The sequence below is a fragment of the Gopherus evgoodei genome, chromosome 6, assembly GCF_007399415.2.
Source record: "Gopherus evgoodei ecotype Sinaloan lineage chromosome 6, rGopEvg1_v1.p, whole genome shotgun sequence".
NCBI lineage: Eukaryota > Metazoa > Chordata > Testudines > Testudinidae > Gopherus > Gopherus evgoodei.
The window spans coordinates 55,645,458-55,665,712 of NC_044327.1; the positions used below are offsets into that span (position 1 = coordinate 55,645,458).

Here is a 20,255-nt window from a genome sequence, read left to right on the forward strand (position 1 = left end):
CTTTTGACTTTCATTAAATTCACCTGAAGAGTGAAAATATTTCCCAAAAATAGATTATGCTATTAATTGGCTGTAATATTCAAGTAATTAAACTATATGCACCTGCAGATGTAAATGAATGTGACTTGAATTCCAACATCTGTATGTTTGGAGAGTGTGAGAACACCAAGGGATCTTTCATTTGCCACTGTCAGCTAGGATATTCAGTCAAGAAGGGAACCACTGGATGCACAGGTATAGACTATTTCCAACATTTTTTTATGCATTATAGTTGTTGTATTTCATCTGCAAAGTTTTAGTCTTTGTCACAGTGGGCAGCTCCTACATGGATTTCACATTGAGAAAAAAATGTATATCAAGTAAATCTAAATAACAAGAATACGATAAAAGGAAAGAGAGGAGAGGGAAGAAAAGAAGGTAAAGAACAGAAACTGAAACACAGGCAGTCCTTTGATGAATCACCCTAGCAACTGCACAGTACTAAAGTCAAACAGGCTCATATTCTACAAATCCAGTAGTGGAAGAAAATCCTTCTCCTGGCCATAGGGCAGCTACTGTGCTAGGCTGCTAGATGGAGGCTGTTTCAGCCAAATGACTCTCATCCTACTCTCTGCATTGGCATGCTGGAGGCTTCCATGACACGCACCTATCTTACCCTCCATTTTTCTGCAGCTAAACATCATCCTTTCTGCTGACTGGGGCTGTCCATAGTTGCATAGCAGGAAACTGGATATTTCCAAAACTGCACTTTTTGGCAAGTTATTAAATGGCAGCAAAGTTCTAATCACAAAAGAGGAGGATTGTATCAAAGAGAAATTTCAGTTTGTTCTTTTACTTACTGTTTTTTGCAGTTTGGTTTCATTGTAGTATGCAAGACTGACATCATGGGATATATAAAACTGAGAAACAGATCTTCTTGAATGTACATATTTGCTATATTTGAAAGATTTCTGTTTGTAAATATTTGTTTTTCTCCTATTTATCAATTATTTGAGCCTAACAACAGGACTATATGGTCCTAGATCCTCAAAAGTGCTATTAATAGGGACCATTTTACATATTTTGTCTTTTTGTTTCCTAGCAGAGTGTAATAAATATTGTTCTATATATTCCACAGCCATCACCCACTTCCAGTAACTAAAGATTTTTTTCCCTATAACTTGGCCTTTAGGGATTTTTTGTGTAATTGTCAAATCCTTTTTTTGAATAAGATTTGCATGTATGCTCAGAGGGCTGATGGACACATTTTTAAACAAATAAAAATAAATAACATTTGTGTAAGTTTACATGAATATCAAATAGAAACCTGATATTGTAGGAAATAACAAACCCAGTTTTAATATATATTTGCAGATCAAGAAAAACCTGGAAATATAATAGACTACATACTTCCCAGTAACACAAGCTACAAATATAAACCTGCTTAAATCATTATGCAGTATTTTTATTTTGAAACTATGCAACAGACATATGCAGTATGTTGGAAAACATCACAAGTCAACTTTCCAATATTTATGAAGCCTTGGAATTGAACTTTTATTGATCAATTTGTTTTGCCTTGTTAGATGTGGACGAGTGTGAGATTGGTGCCCACAACTGTGACATGCATGCCTCATGTGTTAATGTCCCAGGAAGCTTCAAATGCAGCTGCAGAGAGGGCTGGATGGGAAATGGCATTAAATGTATTGGTGAGTGTGTAATTAGTGATGCATTTGTTTGGCTGAAAAGTTTTTAAATTGACTATTTGAAAAAAAATCATTGTATTCCTTTACATATAAAGATCTATGGGCAGATAGAGAAATAGGGTTCTTGTATTTCATTTATTTATTTTTTGTTCTGTGAAGAAAAAAGTTTATTTCCATCTCAAACTCTCGTCTGTCTAGCAGTGTACTTTGAACAACTTAATATGAAATGATTCAAGTCAGAATACTTATGTTGGCTTATAATATTGGAAAGAAATTGAAACTTTAGTGCAGACATCTTTTGATGCATTTCCAGCACTTTTAAGCTAAATTCAATCAATTATAGAATGGAGAATGAATTAAATATTTTTTCCAAAGCTAACGGGTAAATGTCAAGCTGTGGAAAATGTTAAGTTCATTTATTCTGTACCAGTTACTCATAGATCAGTTTCTATAAGTGAAAGGAAACTTAAGACATCTCTTATTGTTCTTTTTCTGTCTCTGCCACTGGCTGCTAGGTGACCTTGGACAAGTCACTTTACCTCTCTGTGCATCAGCTTCCCCATCCTTAAAATGAGGGTAACGGTACTGACCTCTTTTGCAAAGCACTTTAAGATTTATGGATGAAAATTGCTATATAAGAACTAGATATTATTATTTTATTTTATTATTTATTAAAAGATAAGACTTAGTATTATGAGGACAGTACTATATGCTAGATTTACAAAGGTTTAGGCATTGATGGATGCAGACAGGCACTAAGTCTGATTTATAGATGTGCCTTAGTGATTCAGGCGCCTAACTTCCATTGATTTTCACCCACATGGGTGCTTTTGTAAATCTCACTCAGGTGACTATCAGTGTCTTATGGTGGCTAAATACCTTGTAAAACTGCCCCTAAAGCTCACTGTGATTAAGCCATTGCTGAGAAGAAGGGAAAGCCCCGCTCCTGCAAGCTTTTTTTGGCAATTTATTATTCGAGGTTTCATTGCATCTCTAAGTAGAAAGAATTGTTCTTCTTTGAGTTGTTGCAGTTGTGTGCTCCACACCACAAACCAGAGACTTTTTTTCCTGCAGCAGTTCCCACCAAGGTGGCACATGCATCCTGCTCCTCTTCAAGGCTCCTCCCTATATAAGGGCAATACCGCCCTGACTCACCTTAGTTCCTCCTTACTGCCACTAGCCTAAGTGAGTGCTCCTTGTGTAGTTCTCTCCTTATGGTTTATTAGCTGCATCACAGCTGCTGGCTAGGACTTCGTTAGTGTAAATAGTTAGTAGGAGTCAGTACCTGTAGTATGGTGTACTGTTAGTTTAGTAGAGGTTTTGCAGCATTCTCCGGGTTTTAAGCACTGTTTTGATTCCAATTTCTCTAACAAAGTACTAAAATTCAAGTTATTTAGGGTATGTGTCATTTGAACTGCAGTAATTTGTGCTCGGAACCACTTCATTCATGCATATAAACTTCATTGTAAGAGGAAAATTTAAAATTAAATCAACTGTTTATTAACCAAGTATCTCCTGCTCGTATTTAGCATTGGTACAGGTGTCCTCCTGGCTATAATAATCAACTTTGTGTTTTTTGGTGTGTATCAGCTCACAGGTTAATTGCGAGTACAGAATATTACCTGCTGTAAAGGTACAGTTTACTCTTTCTCATGTCTTGGTTTTCTTCTGCTGTGCAGATCTTGATGAATGTTCTAATGGAACCCATAAGTGTAGTGTGAATGCTCAATGTGTGAACACTCCTGGGTCATACCGTTGTGCCTGTGCTGAGGGATTCACTGGAAGTGGATTCACTTGTTCTGGTAAGAAAAATCTAAGAAGCTTCCAGTAAGGGTACTTTGGATACTGATTTTTTTCCCATTTTTTTTTTTTAGAAGTTTTGCAAAATTAGGACTAACTCTGAAAGATGGGGAGAAAATTGTAAGAGCCTCTTCCATACAAGATGCAAGTCAAGATCCCTCCAGATCATTCAAGAAACTTGCTAGCAGAGACTCCTGGCTCTCACTTTAGCTTGTGTACCAAATATGGAAGTGGCTGATTGGCTAGTGTTCTTGTGTACCCTACCCTCCTCCTCCCCCCTGACCCATTCCCATCAACCTGCAGTAACCAGTAAACTGTATAGCCAGGAGCACACACAGCGCCAGCTCCCCATTACACATCCTGTCCCTGTTGGCAGGATCCCTGTAGCAGGGACTGCAGAGGGCAGCATCTGTTTTCCCTTCAGTATGCCAGTTTGGGGAAGATTTGATAATCATCATATGAAAAGTTAAGTCTGGTTAGAATTGAAAAATATATCATGCTTGTTCCTTTGCATTTGCTAATAGTTGGCTTTGAATTTCTGTTTTAAGAATGAACTTTTTCTCATATGGTAACTGAATAATCTGAAATATTGATGATTATCCTGATTTTATATATAAACACTGGTGAGATTGTGTATTTGCTTGATTACAGTTTTGTCACCCTTTCCATCCACAATATAGACCTGCAGTAACATCTGTTTTCTTTCAAGTACTAATGCATTTTGTCCTGCTATGAGTGTAGGAGACTGGACTATATAACCTCTTGAAATCCCTTCCAGTCCTATGATTTGTGTTCAATTACTGTTTTGTGACTACATCTAGAATATGCTATAATGGCTAGAAAGTAATGTTACTGCATATTATACTTTTCAACTAACCTAAATATAGACCCAAATTTACTTCCATCCTAAATAGACACTGTCTTCTTTCTGTTTATTATGGTCAGAACCATTAAAATATTATTTTAATTGTAGTAGATGTAGTTGTAGTTGATAAATATGTGGTTTTAAATCAATGTTCTCCATGTCATTCTCATATGTTTTAAAGACTAGTATTTTAACATTTTGTTTTCATAATTTTGAGAGCCAAGCATTAATGAATAGAACTAATAAGTCAGATTTAGTGTCTGGGTGATCTGATTCATTTTTCATGGTGGTTACGACTGCACTCTTGAACAACATTGCCAAAAAGATGAAATGTTTATAAATCTAAATGATACTAGGAAAACAGTAAAATTTTAAAGGCCAAATGTAAAAGAACACCTACAAAAATTAGCGTACTATGATATATGCACAGAAATGATAGTTTAAGCCCACAGACCCCACTGGTGTTCAGTTTGTATATGCAGATAGTGTTTGTGTATGTATCATTTGCTCACACAGTTGATAGGGTTAAAAATTGTGTGAAAAAGGCAATTTATATTTGCATAAATAGAGATTTCATTTTGAAAATTTGCCTCTAGAAGAATCTTATTAAGAAATATTTCATCACTGTATTTTACAATGCACATTTATGACTTCAGAAATTAAATATCCACCTTATTGTTTGTCAGAATTGCCACTAATGGGTCTGGAAAACTTACATTGGTTCAAAATTAGATACTGTATGGTAAAATCTATTAATGAAAATGTCAGTACATGGAGACCCAGTAGGGGAAAAGATATTGGAAATAGTTGTTGCCTTTTGTTTTTCTACATTCTTTTATATTCTGTCTTTGAATGGTGTACCTGCTTTGCTTTATATCAACAAATGTTGAACAGAATTTATTTGAATGATAAATGGGAAGAAACAGAATCATACTTTGATAAAATACATCACAGAAATTTAATGGCTGCTTACTTCTTCTCCCGCAGATATTGATGAGTGTGCAGAAAATGTTAATTTGTGTGAGAATGGACAGTGCCTGAATGTCCCTGGTGCATATCGATGTGAGTGTGAAATGGGATTCACTCCAGCTTCAGACAGCAAATCTTGCCAAGGTAAGTTACCAGTACTTCAACCTTGTTTTCTGAGTTTGGATTGGCTGCTGTGAAGGAAACCACAAGAAGTGCTGGAAGAACCTTAACCTAGAAGCAGAATACACATAACATGCTTCATATGCTTCTCCAGCAAGGATTATTTTGCTGTATGAATTATGGTGAAGGTAGCTTTCATCTCATATGAAGTTTTCCTGGTTTTGGGCCAAGAAACCTGAGGTAGAGGTTTGGCTCAACAAGTTTGTTTTCCTTAATCATTTCTCTTGTTTTTGTCTTAGTGAATGGTTTGTGGAAAAACTCTGATGACCACTGTTCTTTTTAATACATTTATACAGGAAATAAAAACTATGCTGATCATTGCTCTAATTAGTAAATGTACACAGGAAATTTGAACTGTTCTGTTCACTACTGTGTTTAAGTTACAACAATCCTAAAATTTCTCTTTTTGGAATTTTTCTTCTCCCCACTTTCTCTCTGTCATATGTACTCTGTTGTCTGAGACATAACTTTTAGCTGACAGTGATTCATAACAGAAGTATATGAGGACTCTGTTCTAGACTGATTTCTGTGTACTGAATGCTCCAGAACTTTTTAAATCTTGTTTTAAAACACAAAAATGTTGTTAGAAACCTCATGACAGCTTGGAAAGTGTAAACCTTTTGAAAAGACATCTAAGGCTAGATTTTTAAAAGCATTCTCTAAAATTGTACACACAGTTTTGCATATGCAGACCCCCATATATATGTGCATAAATCAACTTTCTCACTGCTGTAAAACTTAGAAACTCCTGAAAATTTGGCTGTGAGAGTCTACTGGTCTGATCCATTGTGTTACCACAGTCTTGTCAATAAGCTTGTTTAGGAGATTTTTCAATGCAGTTTTTGCAGCTGCTTTGCCTTCATCCTGATACTTAAACAAAAATCCTAAAATATCAGAAGCCATGGATATCTTTTGTAAACAAGAAAATCATAACTCTCTGGAGAGCCATGGGAAATATTTATTTTTAATGATGCTATGTAGTGGAGTCCTTGAAAGAGAAATTTGAGAATTTTGCGTAAGATATTGGGACACAGTTGTGTTTTTTTTTAACAGTAACATGGAGCATCCATGGAAACCAAACTATGATATAGGAAGTTTTGCTGATCTGGTGAGTGCAAAGGAAGGACCTTTCTATGGGTGAGCAGAAATGTTCCTTGCACTTGAGGATAATCCTGTCCATGTTTGGTACATCTACACTGAACTTAACATAAGAATGGCAGAGCAATGGTCCATCTTGCTCAGTATCCTATCTTACGACAGTGGCTGATGCCAGATGCTTCAAAGAGAATGAACACAAGAGGGCAATTATCAAGTGATCCATCCCTGTTGTCCAGTCCCAGCATCCTGGCAGTCAGAGTCTTAGGGACACCTAGAGCATGGGATTCCATCCGTGACCATCTTGGCCAATAGCCACTGATGGACCTGTCTTCCAGGATGTATCTAATTCTTTTTTTAACCTAGTTATACTTTTGACCTCCACAACATTCCCTGGCATGAGTTCTACAGGTTGACTATGTGTTGTTTGAAGAAGTACTTCCTTTTGTTTGTTTTTAAACCTTCTGCCTATTATTTTCATTGTGTGACACCTGGTTCTTTTGTTTTGTGAAGGGGGTAAATAACATTTCTTATTCACTTCTCCACACCATTCATGATTTTATAGACGTCTATCATATCCCCTTTAGTCTTCTCTTTTCTATGATGAAAAGTCCCTGACTTTTTAATCTCTCCCCATATGGAAGATGTTCCATACCCTTAATAATTTTTCTTGCCCTTCTCTGTACCTTTTCCACTTCTAATATATCTTTTTTGAGATGGGGCAGCCAGAAATGCACATGGTATTCAAGATTTGGTCGTATCATTTCTTCATATAGTGGCATTATATTTTCTGTCTTATTATCGGTGCTTTTCCTAATGGTTCCTAACATTCTGCTAGCTTTTTCAATTGCTGCTATGCATTGAGCAGATGTTTTCAGAGAACTATCCACAATGACTCTAAGATCTCTTTCTTGAGTGGTAGCAGTTAATTTAGACCCCATTATTCTGTATGGATAGTTGAGATTTTGCTTTCCAATGTGCCTTACTTTGCATTATCAACAATTGAATTTCATCATGCCATTTTGTTGCCAGTCACCCAGCTTTGTGAGGTCCCTTTGTAACCTTGCAGTCTGCTTTGGACTTACAGAATTACTCAAGATAGTTATCATCTGCAAATTCACTGTTTACCCCTATACCCAGATCATTTATGAATATGTTGAACAGCACTGATCCCAGTACAAATCCCTTGAGGACACTATACACATTATTTATGCAGCTATGTAGCTTAACTTACCCTTATTCATCTCATTTTTATTAATAGATTGGAGAAGGAAAACAAGTTTTCCTGCTTTTTCAACTTCCAGTTGGTTTATTACCTTTGAATGAACTAGTTGAATAAATTGAAATGAAGAAAATATTCTCTCTGCACCTGCAGAAGAGGCTACTTCTATCCAAAGCTTGTTTAGCACTTCAACAAATTCTGATTCCATGTGCTTAGCTAGTGACTTCTACCACTTTAGTCATTTAACTTTCTTTAGAACACAGCAGCAAACATGTGCTACTGAATATTATTTTTGTATTCAGTTTAAATTATTTTAATATATTATATTAAGGTTAGGCCTTAAAATAGGTTGTCAATTTCAACTTTAATTTTAAATAGGTATATTTTAAAATATAAACCTGCATTTAATTTAAATTAAATTCATTTTTAATTTTTTGTATTTCAATTTTTATTTACCCTGATGCACATGTGCAGACATATTAAAACAGCCTGGATTTGCTTTAATTTGCCTTCTCCATTTTTCCAGTGTTTATGAAAGTAGGTGGAGGCTATGTCCATTTCTCCAGTTTAATCTTGGAGGGTATGTCTACATGGCAGCTAGACACTTGCGGCTGGCCTGTGCCAGCCAACTCAAGCTTATGAGTTGGGAGGGTCCCAGAGCTCATGCTCCAGGCCAAGCCCAGAAGTCTACATAGTAATGAAACAGCCCCGCAGCTTGAGCCCCATGAGCCTGAGTCAGTTGGCACAGGACCGCTGTGGGTGTCTAGTTGCTGTGTAGACATATCTGTAGTGTCTCTGGAAAGATGGGAACACTGTGGGTATGTCAATGCAGGAACTAGGGAGTGGCCAGCCTACTGCTCTGTTTTTGGTGTACTTTGCATTCTTTCAAGGGGAGCCTTATACACATGCTTACCTACATGCTGGAAACTAGGAGCATGGCAATGATCAGACCTATAATTTGCATTATTAACTATGTGCTTTTCTTTTTTTTTTCTTGTATATTTCTAAAAAGTCCTTTAATAGTATTTTGATTTTAAAATCTTTCTTTTCCATTTGGAATCCAGGAGATTCATTCATGATAGCACAACTTTTCTTGGCAAATAGAAATACTTGAAGTTCACTTTATATCTGAAAATTATTATAACAAATATGACAGGAATAAATGATGTGGTGTCTTTAAAGCTATTCCTCAAAAATTCCTATGTTAACTTTTAAAGTATACAAGTAGTGCATCTGATTTTCCAGAAATTCTGTTAGTGTTTTTTTGTGTTCTTTGAGTGTTTTTAGTTGTTCTTAAGATAGTGGGCACTACTATGATTAGCTGTAACTAATTGCTCTTCCTCTATTTCTTCAGATATTGATGAATGCACCTTCCAGAACATTGTGTTTTTGGTACCTGCAATAACTTACCAGGCATGTTTCACTGTATCTGCGATGATGGCTATGAACTGGATAGAAACTGGAGGAAACTGTACAGGTATATCCAATTCTTACAGAAGGTGGCCAGTCTTAATAGAGGTAGTTTAATGTCCAGTAACTTCTCACTTAAAGTCGTCCCGGTTAACGTTGTTACATTGCTGATCAATTAGAGAACATGTTCATTTAAAGTTGCATAATGCTCCTTTATAATATTGTTTAGCAGCCACCTGCTTTATCCACAATTTGCAGGAAGAGCAGCCTGTTGCAGCCAGCTGGTGGGGGCTTGGAACCAGGATGGACCAGCAGCCCCACCCCCTTATCAGCTCCCCTAAATTTTCTGTGTGGCAGCTGCCCAGCAGGCTATCAACTGCTGGCAGTTCAGCTGTCCCTCACCCCACTGTCATGTGCTGCTCCTGCCCTCTGCCTTGGAGCTGCACCTGGGAGCCTCCTGCTTGTTGTGCAGGAGGGGAAGTGGGGGGCTGTCAGCATGTCCCCCTCCCTCCTGCTCCTGCCCCCTCGCTTACCCCACCCATAGAGCAGGGGGGATACATGACAGGGCTCAGGATGGAGGGAGCTTGCTGGCTGTAGCTGCTATCTCAACTTCCTGGGATCCTGCAGGTCCATAATAGCAGGAGTGGGTAAAATGTATTTTGTTGCAGATGTGATTAGGTGGGGGTGGGGGAACAGACTGCAGTAATTGCAGGAAAACACTTTAAAACTTTCAATACTTAAATTTACTTGAGGGTTAGAATGAGATTTGATGTCTATTATAAGGCGTTAAAGTATTTTGACATGGTTTAAGCAAGATTTGTTTTATTCTTTTAGTTGTAAAAATTGTGTCTGAATTCTATTTATATATTAACTGACCATGTTTGTTTTTGTTTAGTGGCCTTGGGGAAACTCTCTCTCTCTCTCGTGGGGTCTAAGGTTTGGCAGGTGGGAGAGGGATAAAAATGCAAGAAACAGCATGGAAGTGGGAAAAACAGGATAGAAAAAATCCCATGCAGGGCTCTACTATGTAGGGCTATATGGTATTTTGGTTAAATTAAGAACTGGACAAAAGTAATGTATCTATTAAATGTGCAACAGTAAAAATTGTTCCTGAGTGTTTCATGAGCTGTAATTGCTTCAACTTCAGCTAAAAATAAGAGGTTTATCTTTCTCTCTGTCATTAATCATACCCTCAGATCATTCCCCACATTGTTCCTCCATTAAATCAACAGATTACAAATGTAGCTTTCCCATTTTAGATATAGATGAGTGTGCTGATCCCATTAACTGTGTTAATGGTCTCTGTGTGAATACGCCTGGGAGGTATGAGTGTAACTGCCCACCAGATTTCCAGCTGAACCCAACTGGAGTAGGTTGTGTGGGTAAGTGAAAACTATTTCAAGTAAGTATGACCCATAGACAGCGGATCCAGAGGCCTCTTGTACTGATACTAGATTATTTCTAAAGATAGAGGTCCAAATTTTGCCTTGTTTTACATCTTGTTCAAAATCAATCAGTGCAGATTTTGATCCAGAAAATATGAATCTGTTACTGTCATGTTAGATATCAAACCATGCTCCTAAATATAGATTTACCAGTTTTAAATACTATAAATATTGTCCATTTTCTTAAAATATATTTTCTGTATATACCAGAGTGTGTGTGTGTGTTTGTTTGCATTATTGATTACATTTTCTGGATGGACCCATATTTCTGATTTTAGTAATTGAGTTTTAAATCCAAGAGTTCTCATGGGGCTGATGAAAATCTACTTCAGAGGAAGTGTACAATACTTACACTAGCACCTAAACTGCTTGACTTCCAGTAATGGTGTCACAGACTTATTGAGTGAACTTGGGCAAATCATTTAACCTTTCAGATTGGAAATGCACCAAAGGCCTCTTCACTTTGCTTTCTGGGGATGTCTTGGTTTTTATTTTTTTAAAGCATTCGTATCTGTAGTAATTTAAAAATTATTATGATGTTTGCTATTGGTCTAAGTCAAATAAATAAAACCTGATTAAAACTGTTGTTAAAGAAATGTGAAGTTCCGTCAGAATGGATTCTGCTGCTCAGCTCTTCCCTCGTTCTGCTTTTCCCTGTAGAATTCAAAGAGGCTCACTGTCATTGCTCAGGGTACCAGGACCAACCTCGACTCTACACCTCAGGCCACCAGCAGCAGAACAAGTTGGCATCTCAGCTTATCCCAACCAATTTATTTTACAGTTTCAGGCTGCAATTTTCAAAGGTACCTAAGGAACTTAGGTACCCAACTCCTTTTGAATTTCAGTCAGATTTGGGTGCCTGACTTCTTGAGGTTATTTTGAAAACCCCAGATTCAATTTTTATTCATTTTTTGAGCCACTGAAATCTCATTTCAGTGTCTAGTTCCCCTTTCCAGCTCATGAGCTGAGTACTCACTGGAGCACTGAGACTCTAGTCTTCTGGGTCCTTTGGTGCAGAACATTTCTTCTAGGATCCCTCAGGCCTCCCTCAGCCAGTGGGGTCTGTCAGGCAGCTTTTCAGAAGCTTCTGAGGGTGAGTCTTGCCATGCCTGTTGCCAGCTGACCCTCAGTCTGCCAGAACATGGGGCCTTGAGTTGGATCTGTGTTTTTTTGGGGCTCAGCCCTCCTCTGGAACCGCAGTTCTGGCATGGGGAACTTGAGCAAGAGCTCCAGAATTCATCCAGAAAAAATTTCAAATGGGAGGGGGACTGAGACAGCCTGTTCAGGGATAACTCCAGAGTCCCCTCCAAAAAAAAAATAGAAGCCAGCACCCCCTACTGAATAGCTAACTTGTAACTTTTTAAAGAGCAAATGGGAGAAAAGTCGAAGTTTAAATCTTTTTCATTTCCACCCTGAGGAAGCGTTTGCTGGGCCTTCTCTCCTGCACAAAGACTCTTTCACAGTATTTTCTGTCAGACTCGCTGCCGTTCCCCCAGCCTGCAGCATGTCTCTGTGTGCGGAGAAGAGAAGAAGCAACTCTGACTGCAGTCTGCTACTTCTTTGAAGCTCTGTCTCAGGCACCAGCAGACAGGGAATTGCACAGATCCTCACTTTTCTGGTACAAGGGCTCTAGCTCTCAAAGGCGGGAATGAATCTCTCCCTGACCTCCCTCAAAACTCCGGACTGCTCACTCCAGGGAGTTTGTACCCAAACCAAAAGTCAGAAGTAAGAACTCAATTTCCTATGCAACTGCACCTGTATAGGATTACAGAAGGGTAAGTGAGAAATCCTTTTCCCTGGATAAAGTTTTTAGATTAATGTGCTACTTCAGGAAGCACTTTTAAAAACAAATACAGCCCTTTGGAGTGGAAAAGCAATAGTTCATTAGAAACTTGCTGATAATATACAATAATCATTATCATCCTTCGTCATTTTCCTTCTCCAGAAGCTCTTCTCCTGGAGGATGAACTATATGATTCATACCGTGAAGTCTAAAGATGAACACTCAGGAGAACTTTCTCTACCTAAGTACTATAATATTATAACCTGCAAGATAATACCCATAAACAGACCAAAAAGAAGGAGTTTTCAAAACTAAGGGAAAATATCTTCCTCTCCAAATAAAGTTGGATACAGCATTTCCCATGCGCTTGATCTTTGAGGACATCATAGGATCTGAATGGGAACTGGTGGCTGAAACTACCATGTTAAATAAAACATATATTGTAAATTTTTCATAAACTGTGGGAACTAGCGCAGATAGCAAAAATCAGTGCAATCCTAATCTCATCAGAAGAAGACATTGTTCACCTTTCAGAAGGGCTTTTTTCTCCCAAAAGATCCCATAGTACATATGAGAGCAATGCTCCCAGTCTCAGTGGCTACACAGAAGCTATCTGCCTGTATATAGCAGAAAATTGACCCAAGTCATCATAGGCAGATGAGTCCAAAGGACATGGTGAAACCTAACCCAATTTATATGCTGAACTCATATATACACACTGAGGAAGAAGGCCTTACAGGATGGGGAGTGTAACTGGAAGACAAATGACAGAAGTTATGGGACCTCACCAAGAAAAGGAAAGCATCATCCTTCTTGAATGCACAGTTTGTGCTGACAATGTCCACAAATTTCCTCAAAGGATACCACTTTCCAGTTCTCTTCAATGATACCATCATTGATGTGTATGAACAAAAAACAGGAATAAACCAGAATTCAAAGCTCTTTTCAGAAGCAATGGAAACAATGTCTTTGACAGAGAAGAATCTTGTGTTTTGCAAGGCAGTTCATGTGAAGGGTAATCTGAAACCAAAAATAAGAAAAAAATGAACCATGGTCATCCTGCTAGATCCGCACTAATTTTTGGACTTGATAATGCCAGCCAAAGCACCTGGAGAGAAGATTAGAGCAATTGAAACGGGCCCATTCTTCATCCTGAGATGCTGAGATCATCTCTGATTGAAATTTTAAGTACTAAAAATGAAGTGTAATTCAACAGGAATTGTCTGTTAGGGTGTCCACACTACCCGCCAGGTCGGCAGGTAGCGATCTATCTATTGGGGATCGATTTATCACATCTCGTCTGGATGTGATAAATCAATCTCCGAACGCACTCCTGTCGACTCTGGAACTCCACCAGGGCGAGAGGCGGAAGTAGAGTTGACGGGGGAGCTGCGGCCATTGATCCCGTGCCATGAGGACAGGAGATAAGTCGAAATAAGATACGTTGACTTCAGCTATGCTATTCCCGTAGCTGAAGGTGCGTATCTTAATCGACTTCCCCCCCACACTCCCAGTGTAGACCAGGCCTTAGGGTAATTGATACAGTTTTGGTGTCTAGACAGTTCTCAACCAGAAAATTCATTCATTTATTTAGACATCTGGGAAACTGTTCCATGAGACAATCAAGACTCCATCTGCAAGGTCTCTAGCGGTAACACAAAGAAGAAGAGTCTCAGCCTTATCATAGATAAATTGCAGAGCAGCATTTACCAACTTCTACAAAGTGGGTTTCTATTTCTCTGTAGTGTAATCCTTTAGTGGTAAAGTGCTTCATGGGCTGGTTCCTTCCCTACTCTGATTCACTACTTGCTATTTCCTCTTAGTGAAGAATGAGGGGAGAATCTATGCAGCAGAATGGAAAATTCCTTACCATAATTTTCTTTCTGTTAGCAGTTTCCTTCCTCATTCTACCAACCCTAGTGATTTTAATGGCCAAGCTATAGTTTGTAACTTTTTTTTTAAGTCTAAAGGAACACTGCTAATACACAAAATTCCCTTAAAATTATTTAATGCAGTTTCAGATTGTCTTACTGCCAATAACCATTTGTTGAAGAGTTTCTAATGAGTTTGAAGCACTCTTCTGGTGGCTTGAGGTTGTGTCCTGTATTCCCGCCCCCAGGAGCAACACTGGCCCTCCTCTGAATTCCACAGAGAAGAATCATTGCCATTCATGGAGCATAAGGGGGAGGAGCTACTAACAAAGAAAACTATGGTAAGAAATTTTCCATTCTTCTTCGAGTGATTGCTCACATCCATTCCAGGTAGGTGTGCACGCCGCGCGTGCACGTTCGTCGGAAACTTTTTTACCCTAGCAACTCCAGTGGGCCGGCAGGTCACCCCCTAGAGTGGCGCCGCCATGGCGCTCTATATATACCCCTGCCGGCCCGCCCGCTCCTCAGTTCCTTCTTACCGCCGTGTCGGTCGTTGGAACTGTGGAGCGCGGCTTAGCTGTCCTCCACGTCCCTAGCTCTCCTAGTTCTCTATCGTTTATCTATCGTTCATCTCTAGTTCCATTATAGTTGTTAATTAGTTTGTTGAGTAGATAGTTTAGTTAAATAGTTGTTAAGTAGTTCTTCGCCGGGGGCTTAGCCCTTCCCGGCACCCGGCGCCAGGCTCATGCCTGTTTCGCCGGGCTTCAAGCAGTGTGCGGCCTGCAAGAAGCCCATGCCTACCAGCGATCCCCACGAAGCGTGCCTGAAGTGCCTCGGGGAATCGCACAGATCCGACAAGTGCCGCATCTGTAAGGCTTTTAAGCCGAGGACAAAGAAGGAGAGGGATCAGAGGCTCCGAACTCTCCTAATGGAGGCGGCACTTGACCCGTCGGCTTCGCAGGCCGTGGTATCGGCACCGGCACCGGATCGCTCCAGCACCGAGAAGACTCCTCGGCACCGACCTTCTCCGGCACTGGAATCAGAGCCAAGGCCGTCGAAGTCTGATACTCCGGCCAGGCAGACCCGGCTTGAGCGCCCGGCCTCGACATCGGCCGCGGCGCCGCCGGCACCGTCAGCACCGTTGACTCCGGGCCCGGCGGGTCCGTTGAGTCCGGTGCCGCCGAGCTCCCCCATGAGATCTGGGGTTGAGGTAGTGGTCCCATCCACACCGGAGACCTTCGCCTCGGCTCGGGACCTTATTGCCCTGACTGAGCCCACTCGGCTGCCACCCCCGGTACCTCCGGTGCGGGTTGTGTCCAGAGGCAAGCCCATGATGTCGGCGCCGCCCAGAGACAGTCGTTCGCCATCCAGGTCCCGACGTCTTGGGCGCTCCAGATCCCGACGCCGCTCGCAGTCCCGGCACCGCTCCCCTCAGCGGTACCGGTCGCACTCGCGGCAACGGTCGGCATCGAGACGGTCGCGGTCAGGCTCCAGTCGGCGACACCGGCACCGCGACTCCAGGAGCAGGTCCCGACGCTACTCGCCGCACCGGTCGACCTCCCGGCACCGAGCTGGTGGCAGGTCCCGGTCTCGGTCGACCTCCCGGCGCCGAGCTGGTGGTAGGTCCCGGTCGACCTCCCGGCACCGAGCTGGTGGCAGGTCCCGGTACCGAAGCGGCACCCGGTACCGATCAGGATCCCGATCCCGGTCCCGGCACCGATATGACTCCCGGCACCGGTCCCCGGCACCGAGACGATCCTCCGTGCCGGCCCGCGCAGACCCTTACCATCCAGGGTCGGCCCCACCGTGGCCCTCGAGACAGCCGTCCGTATCCTCCCAGACGGACAGCGGGTATGCGCTGGGCACCGACCGGCAGGCGGTGCTGTTCGGGGATCCGCCGCTGCAAGACCAAGGCCCACAACATTGGGGATTCTGGACACCCTGGGCATACCATCAGGCCCAGGGCCCCCAGCAGCTCCCTGCTAGACCAGCGACTGCGGAGCGTAGGGCCCCTGAAGCCTCCTTGTCTCGCCCCCCTCCCTCCCCGGAAGGGGAGGAAGGGTCCAAACAGCAGGACTCCGCTGTGGCTCCGGAGGCAGAGGCGAGGGCTGAGGAAGACCCTCAGTTGGACACTCTCGTGCCTGGGGTCTCATCATCCTCCTCCCCGGATGAGGCGGTGGCGGGTACCTCCTCCAACAGTCCCCCCCCCTTGATCTCAGGGCGCACCAGGACCTCCTCAGGCGATTGGCTCAAAATCTGAGTCTGCAGGCAGAGGAGGTCTCGGAGATAGAGGATCCAATTGTCACCATCCTCTCTTCTGATGCTCCCACCAGGGTCGCCCTGCCCTTCATACGGACCATCCAGGCCAACGCCAATACTATCTGGCAGTCCCCGGCCTCCATCCCTCCGACAGTGAAAGGAGTCGAGAGAAAGTACATGGCCCCTTCTAGGGGATATGAATATCTACATGTTCACCCGACTCCCGGTTCACTGGTAGTGCAATCGGTGAACGATAGGGAGCGTCACGGCCAGGAGGCTCCGGCCCCCAAGTCCAGAGAGGCCAGGCGCATGGACCTCCTTGGCCGTAAGGTGTATTCGGCTGGGGCGCTGCAGCTCGGGTCTCTAACCAGCAGGCCCTGCTGAGCAGATACGCCTTTAACTCCTGGGTGGCAGTGGACAAATTTAAGGAGCTGCTGCCACAGGATGCTCGCCAAGAGTTTACGGCCATCTTGGACGAAGGCAAGAAGGTCGCACGCACGGCCTTACAAGCCTCCTTGGACGCTGCGGACTCGGCTGCCCGTACCCTTGCGTCAGGAGTTACGATGCGTCGCATCTCCTGGCTGCAGGTTTCCGGCCTTCCACCGGAGCTCCAGCACACTATACAGGACCTTCCTTTCGAAGGCCAGGGCCTGTTTTCCGATAAGACAGACCCCAGACTCAAGAGTCTAAAAGACAACAGGGTCATCATGCGGTCCCTCGGGATGCACACCCCCGTGACGCAGCGTAGACCCTTTAGGTCGCAACAACAGCAACAACGTAGGCCGTTTTCCCAGTTCCGCCAGCGGTAGGACCTTTACAGGCGCCGCGGCAGGAACGGCAGGCGCAGGCAGTCTGGGAACCAAGGGGGGCAGAACCAAGGCTCCTCAAAACCCCCGCCTGGTCCTAAGCCTTCATTTTGAAGGTGCGCCCGAGGGCGCGGTAACAGTTTCCCCTATGGATCCTTCCCCCCCGTTTTCAAACCGCCTTTCGTTTTTCCTCCGGCGTGGTCCCAAATAACATCGGACCGCTGGGTCTTAAGCATGGTGCAGACGGGATACCGCCTGCAGTTTGTTTCGTTTCCTCCTTCCCGCCCTCCTTCCTCGTCCCTCTTCAGGGACCCCTCTCACGAGCAATTCCTTCGGCAGGAGGTGCAGACGCTCCTCAGCAAAGGAGCTATAGAGGCGGTTCCGGAAAACGAGAAAGGCAAGGGGTTTTATTCCCGCTACTTTCTGATCCCCAAGGCCAAGGGGGGCCTCAGGCCTATCCTCGACCTGCGAGAACTCAACAAATACCTCGTGAAGTTGAAGTTCCGCATGGTATCCCTGGGGACCATTATTCCATCCCTGGATCCGGGAGACTGGTACGCCGCCCTCGACATGCAGGACGCGTATTTCCACATTGCCATTTGGCCGCGCCACAGACGCTTTCTCCGCTTCGTTGTGGGGGCTCTTCATTATCAGTTTGCAGTCCTCCCATTCGGCCTGTCCACGGCCCCGAGGGTGTTTACAAAATGCATGGCAGTTGTCGTGGCGCATCTTCGACGCAACCGCGTCCACGTGTTCCCTTATCTGGACGACTGGCTGATTCGGGGCACCTCGGAACAGCAGGTCAACAGCCATGTCCGCATGATCACCGCCATATTTGCAAGTCTGGGCCTCTTGATAAACACAGACAAGTCCACTCTGAGGCCCACGCAGAAGGTGGAATTTATCGGGGCCGTCCTGGATGCCACTGTGGGCAGGGCCTCGCTGCCTCTGCAACGGTTCCAGACCATGGCGGCGATCGTTCAACGTTTGCGGTCAGCCCCATTGACGTCAGTGAGGACATGTCTAGCCCTGTTAGGCCACATGGCGGCGTGCACTTTTGTGACCGACTACGCTCGGCTCCACATGAGGCCTTTCCAGCTGTGGCTTATCAGTCATTACAGACCGGCAAGGCAACCTTTAGACATGTTAGTCACAATCCCCCAGAAGGTCTTAGATTCTCTCGGATGGTGGTTAGACCAGTCCGTGTTATGTGCGGGTCTTCCCTTTCACCCCTCTCAGCCCTCGGTATCCCTGACAACGGATGCCTCAGATCTAGGCTGGGGGGCCCACCTAGGGACCCTGCGGACACAGGGCCTGTGGTCCCAGGAAGAGGTGGGGCTCCACATCAACATGCGGGAGTTGAGAGCGGTCCGCCTTGCTTGTCAAGCGTTTTGTCATCAGCTTCAGGGTCGTTGTGTCGCCGTGTTCACGGACAACACGACGACCATGTACTATATCAACAAGCAGGGAGGCACCAGGTCCTCCTCCCTGTGCCACGAGGCGATACGACTCTGGGACTTTTGCGTAGCCCACTCCATTCACCTCAGGGCTTCCTTCCTCCCTGGAGTACGGAACACTCTGGCAGATCGATTGAGCAGATCCTTCCTGTCACACGAGTGGTCCCTTCGCCCGGACGTCGCTCTCTCCATTTTCCGGAGGTGGGGTTATCCCCGGGTGGACCTCTTCGCGTCCAAAGGGAACAGGAAGTGCCAAGCGTTCTGCTCCTTTCAGGGCAGGGAGCCGGGGTCGATAGCGGATGCCTTCCTCATCCAGTGGTCGACCCACCGGTACTATGCGTTTCCCCCGTTCCCTCTGGTCCACAAGGTCCTCCTGAAGGTGCGCAGGGACAGGGCTCTCGTGATCATGGTGGCCCCGGCGTGGCCCAGGCAGCACTGGTACACCATGCTGCTGGACTTGGCCATAGCCGACCCAGTTCCCCTGCCCCTTCATCCGGACCTGATTACCCAGGACCACGGGACCCTCTGTCACCCAGACCTGCAGTCGCTGCACCTAGCGGCGTGGCTCCTGCGTGGCTGACTGGTTCCGAGCTGCGCTGCTCTACGCCTGTGAGAGAGGTGCTCTTGAGCAGCAGGAAACCGTCCACAAGAGCCACATATTCGGCGAAATGGAAGCGCTTCTCCTGTTGGTGCGTAGAGAGAAATCTCCGCCCTATGGAAGTTTCGGTATCCGAAATCTTAGACTACGTTTTGTCCCTCAAAGGGCAAGGTCTGGCCTTATCGTCGTTGCGAGTCCACCTAGCGGCTATCTCCACCTTTCACCCGGGTGCGGACGGTCGCTCCGTTTTTTCTCACCCGACGGTGTCAAGATTCCTTAAAGGGCTGGAACGTTTATCCCTAACGTCCGTCCCCCTGCTCCAACCTGGGATCTTAACCTGGTGTTGTCCCGGCTCATGGGGCCCCCCTTTGAGCCGTTAGCTACTTGCTCCCTGCTCTACCTCTCTTGGAAAACTGCCTTTCTAGTGGCTATCACCTCAGCTAGACGGGTGTCGGAACTCCGGGCTCTTGTGGTAGACCCCCCATATTCGGTCTTCCACAAGGATAAGGTGCAGCTGAGACCACACCCTGCTTTTCTGCCCAAGGTGGTCTCAGCCTTTCACGTCAACCAAGAGATTTTCCTTCCGGTTTTTTTCCCAAAACCTCACTCCTCAGGCAGGGAGCAGCAGCTCCACTCGCTGGATGTCCGTAGGGCTCTCGCGTTCTACATAGAGGACTAAGCCCTTCCGAAAATCCCCCCAACTTTTCGTGGCGGTAGCAGATCGTATGAAAGGTCTTCCTATCTCCTCCCAGAGGGTATCCTCTTGGGTTACGTCCTGTATCAGGACCTGTTATGACTTGGCCCATGTCC

At 44.3% G+C, this 20,255-nt stretch overlaps 1 protein-coding gene across 1 annotated transcript in view; it reads left to right on the top strand.

Moving 5' to 3' along the window:
* FBN2 (fibrillin 2) overlaps positions 1-20,255 on the top strand; it is a 275,441-nt gene that overhangs the window by 180,906 nt on the left and 74,280 nt on the right. Inside the window, 9 exon segments of the mRNA XM_030567977.1 lie at positions 109-234; positions 1,566-1,688; positions 3,365-3,487; positions 5,338-5,463; positions 9,171-9,194; positions 9,197-9,273; positions 9,275-9,293; positions 10,486-10,608; positions 17,278-17,285. Coding sequence (XP_030423837.1) covers positions 109-234; positions 1,566-1,688; positions 3,365-3,487; positions 5,338-5,463; positions 9,171-9,194; positions 9,197-9,273; positions 9,275-9,293; positions 10,486-10,608; positions 17,278-17,285 — 749 coding nt within the window.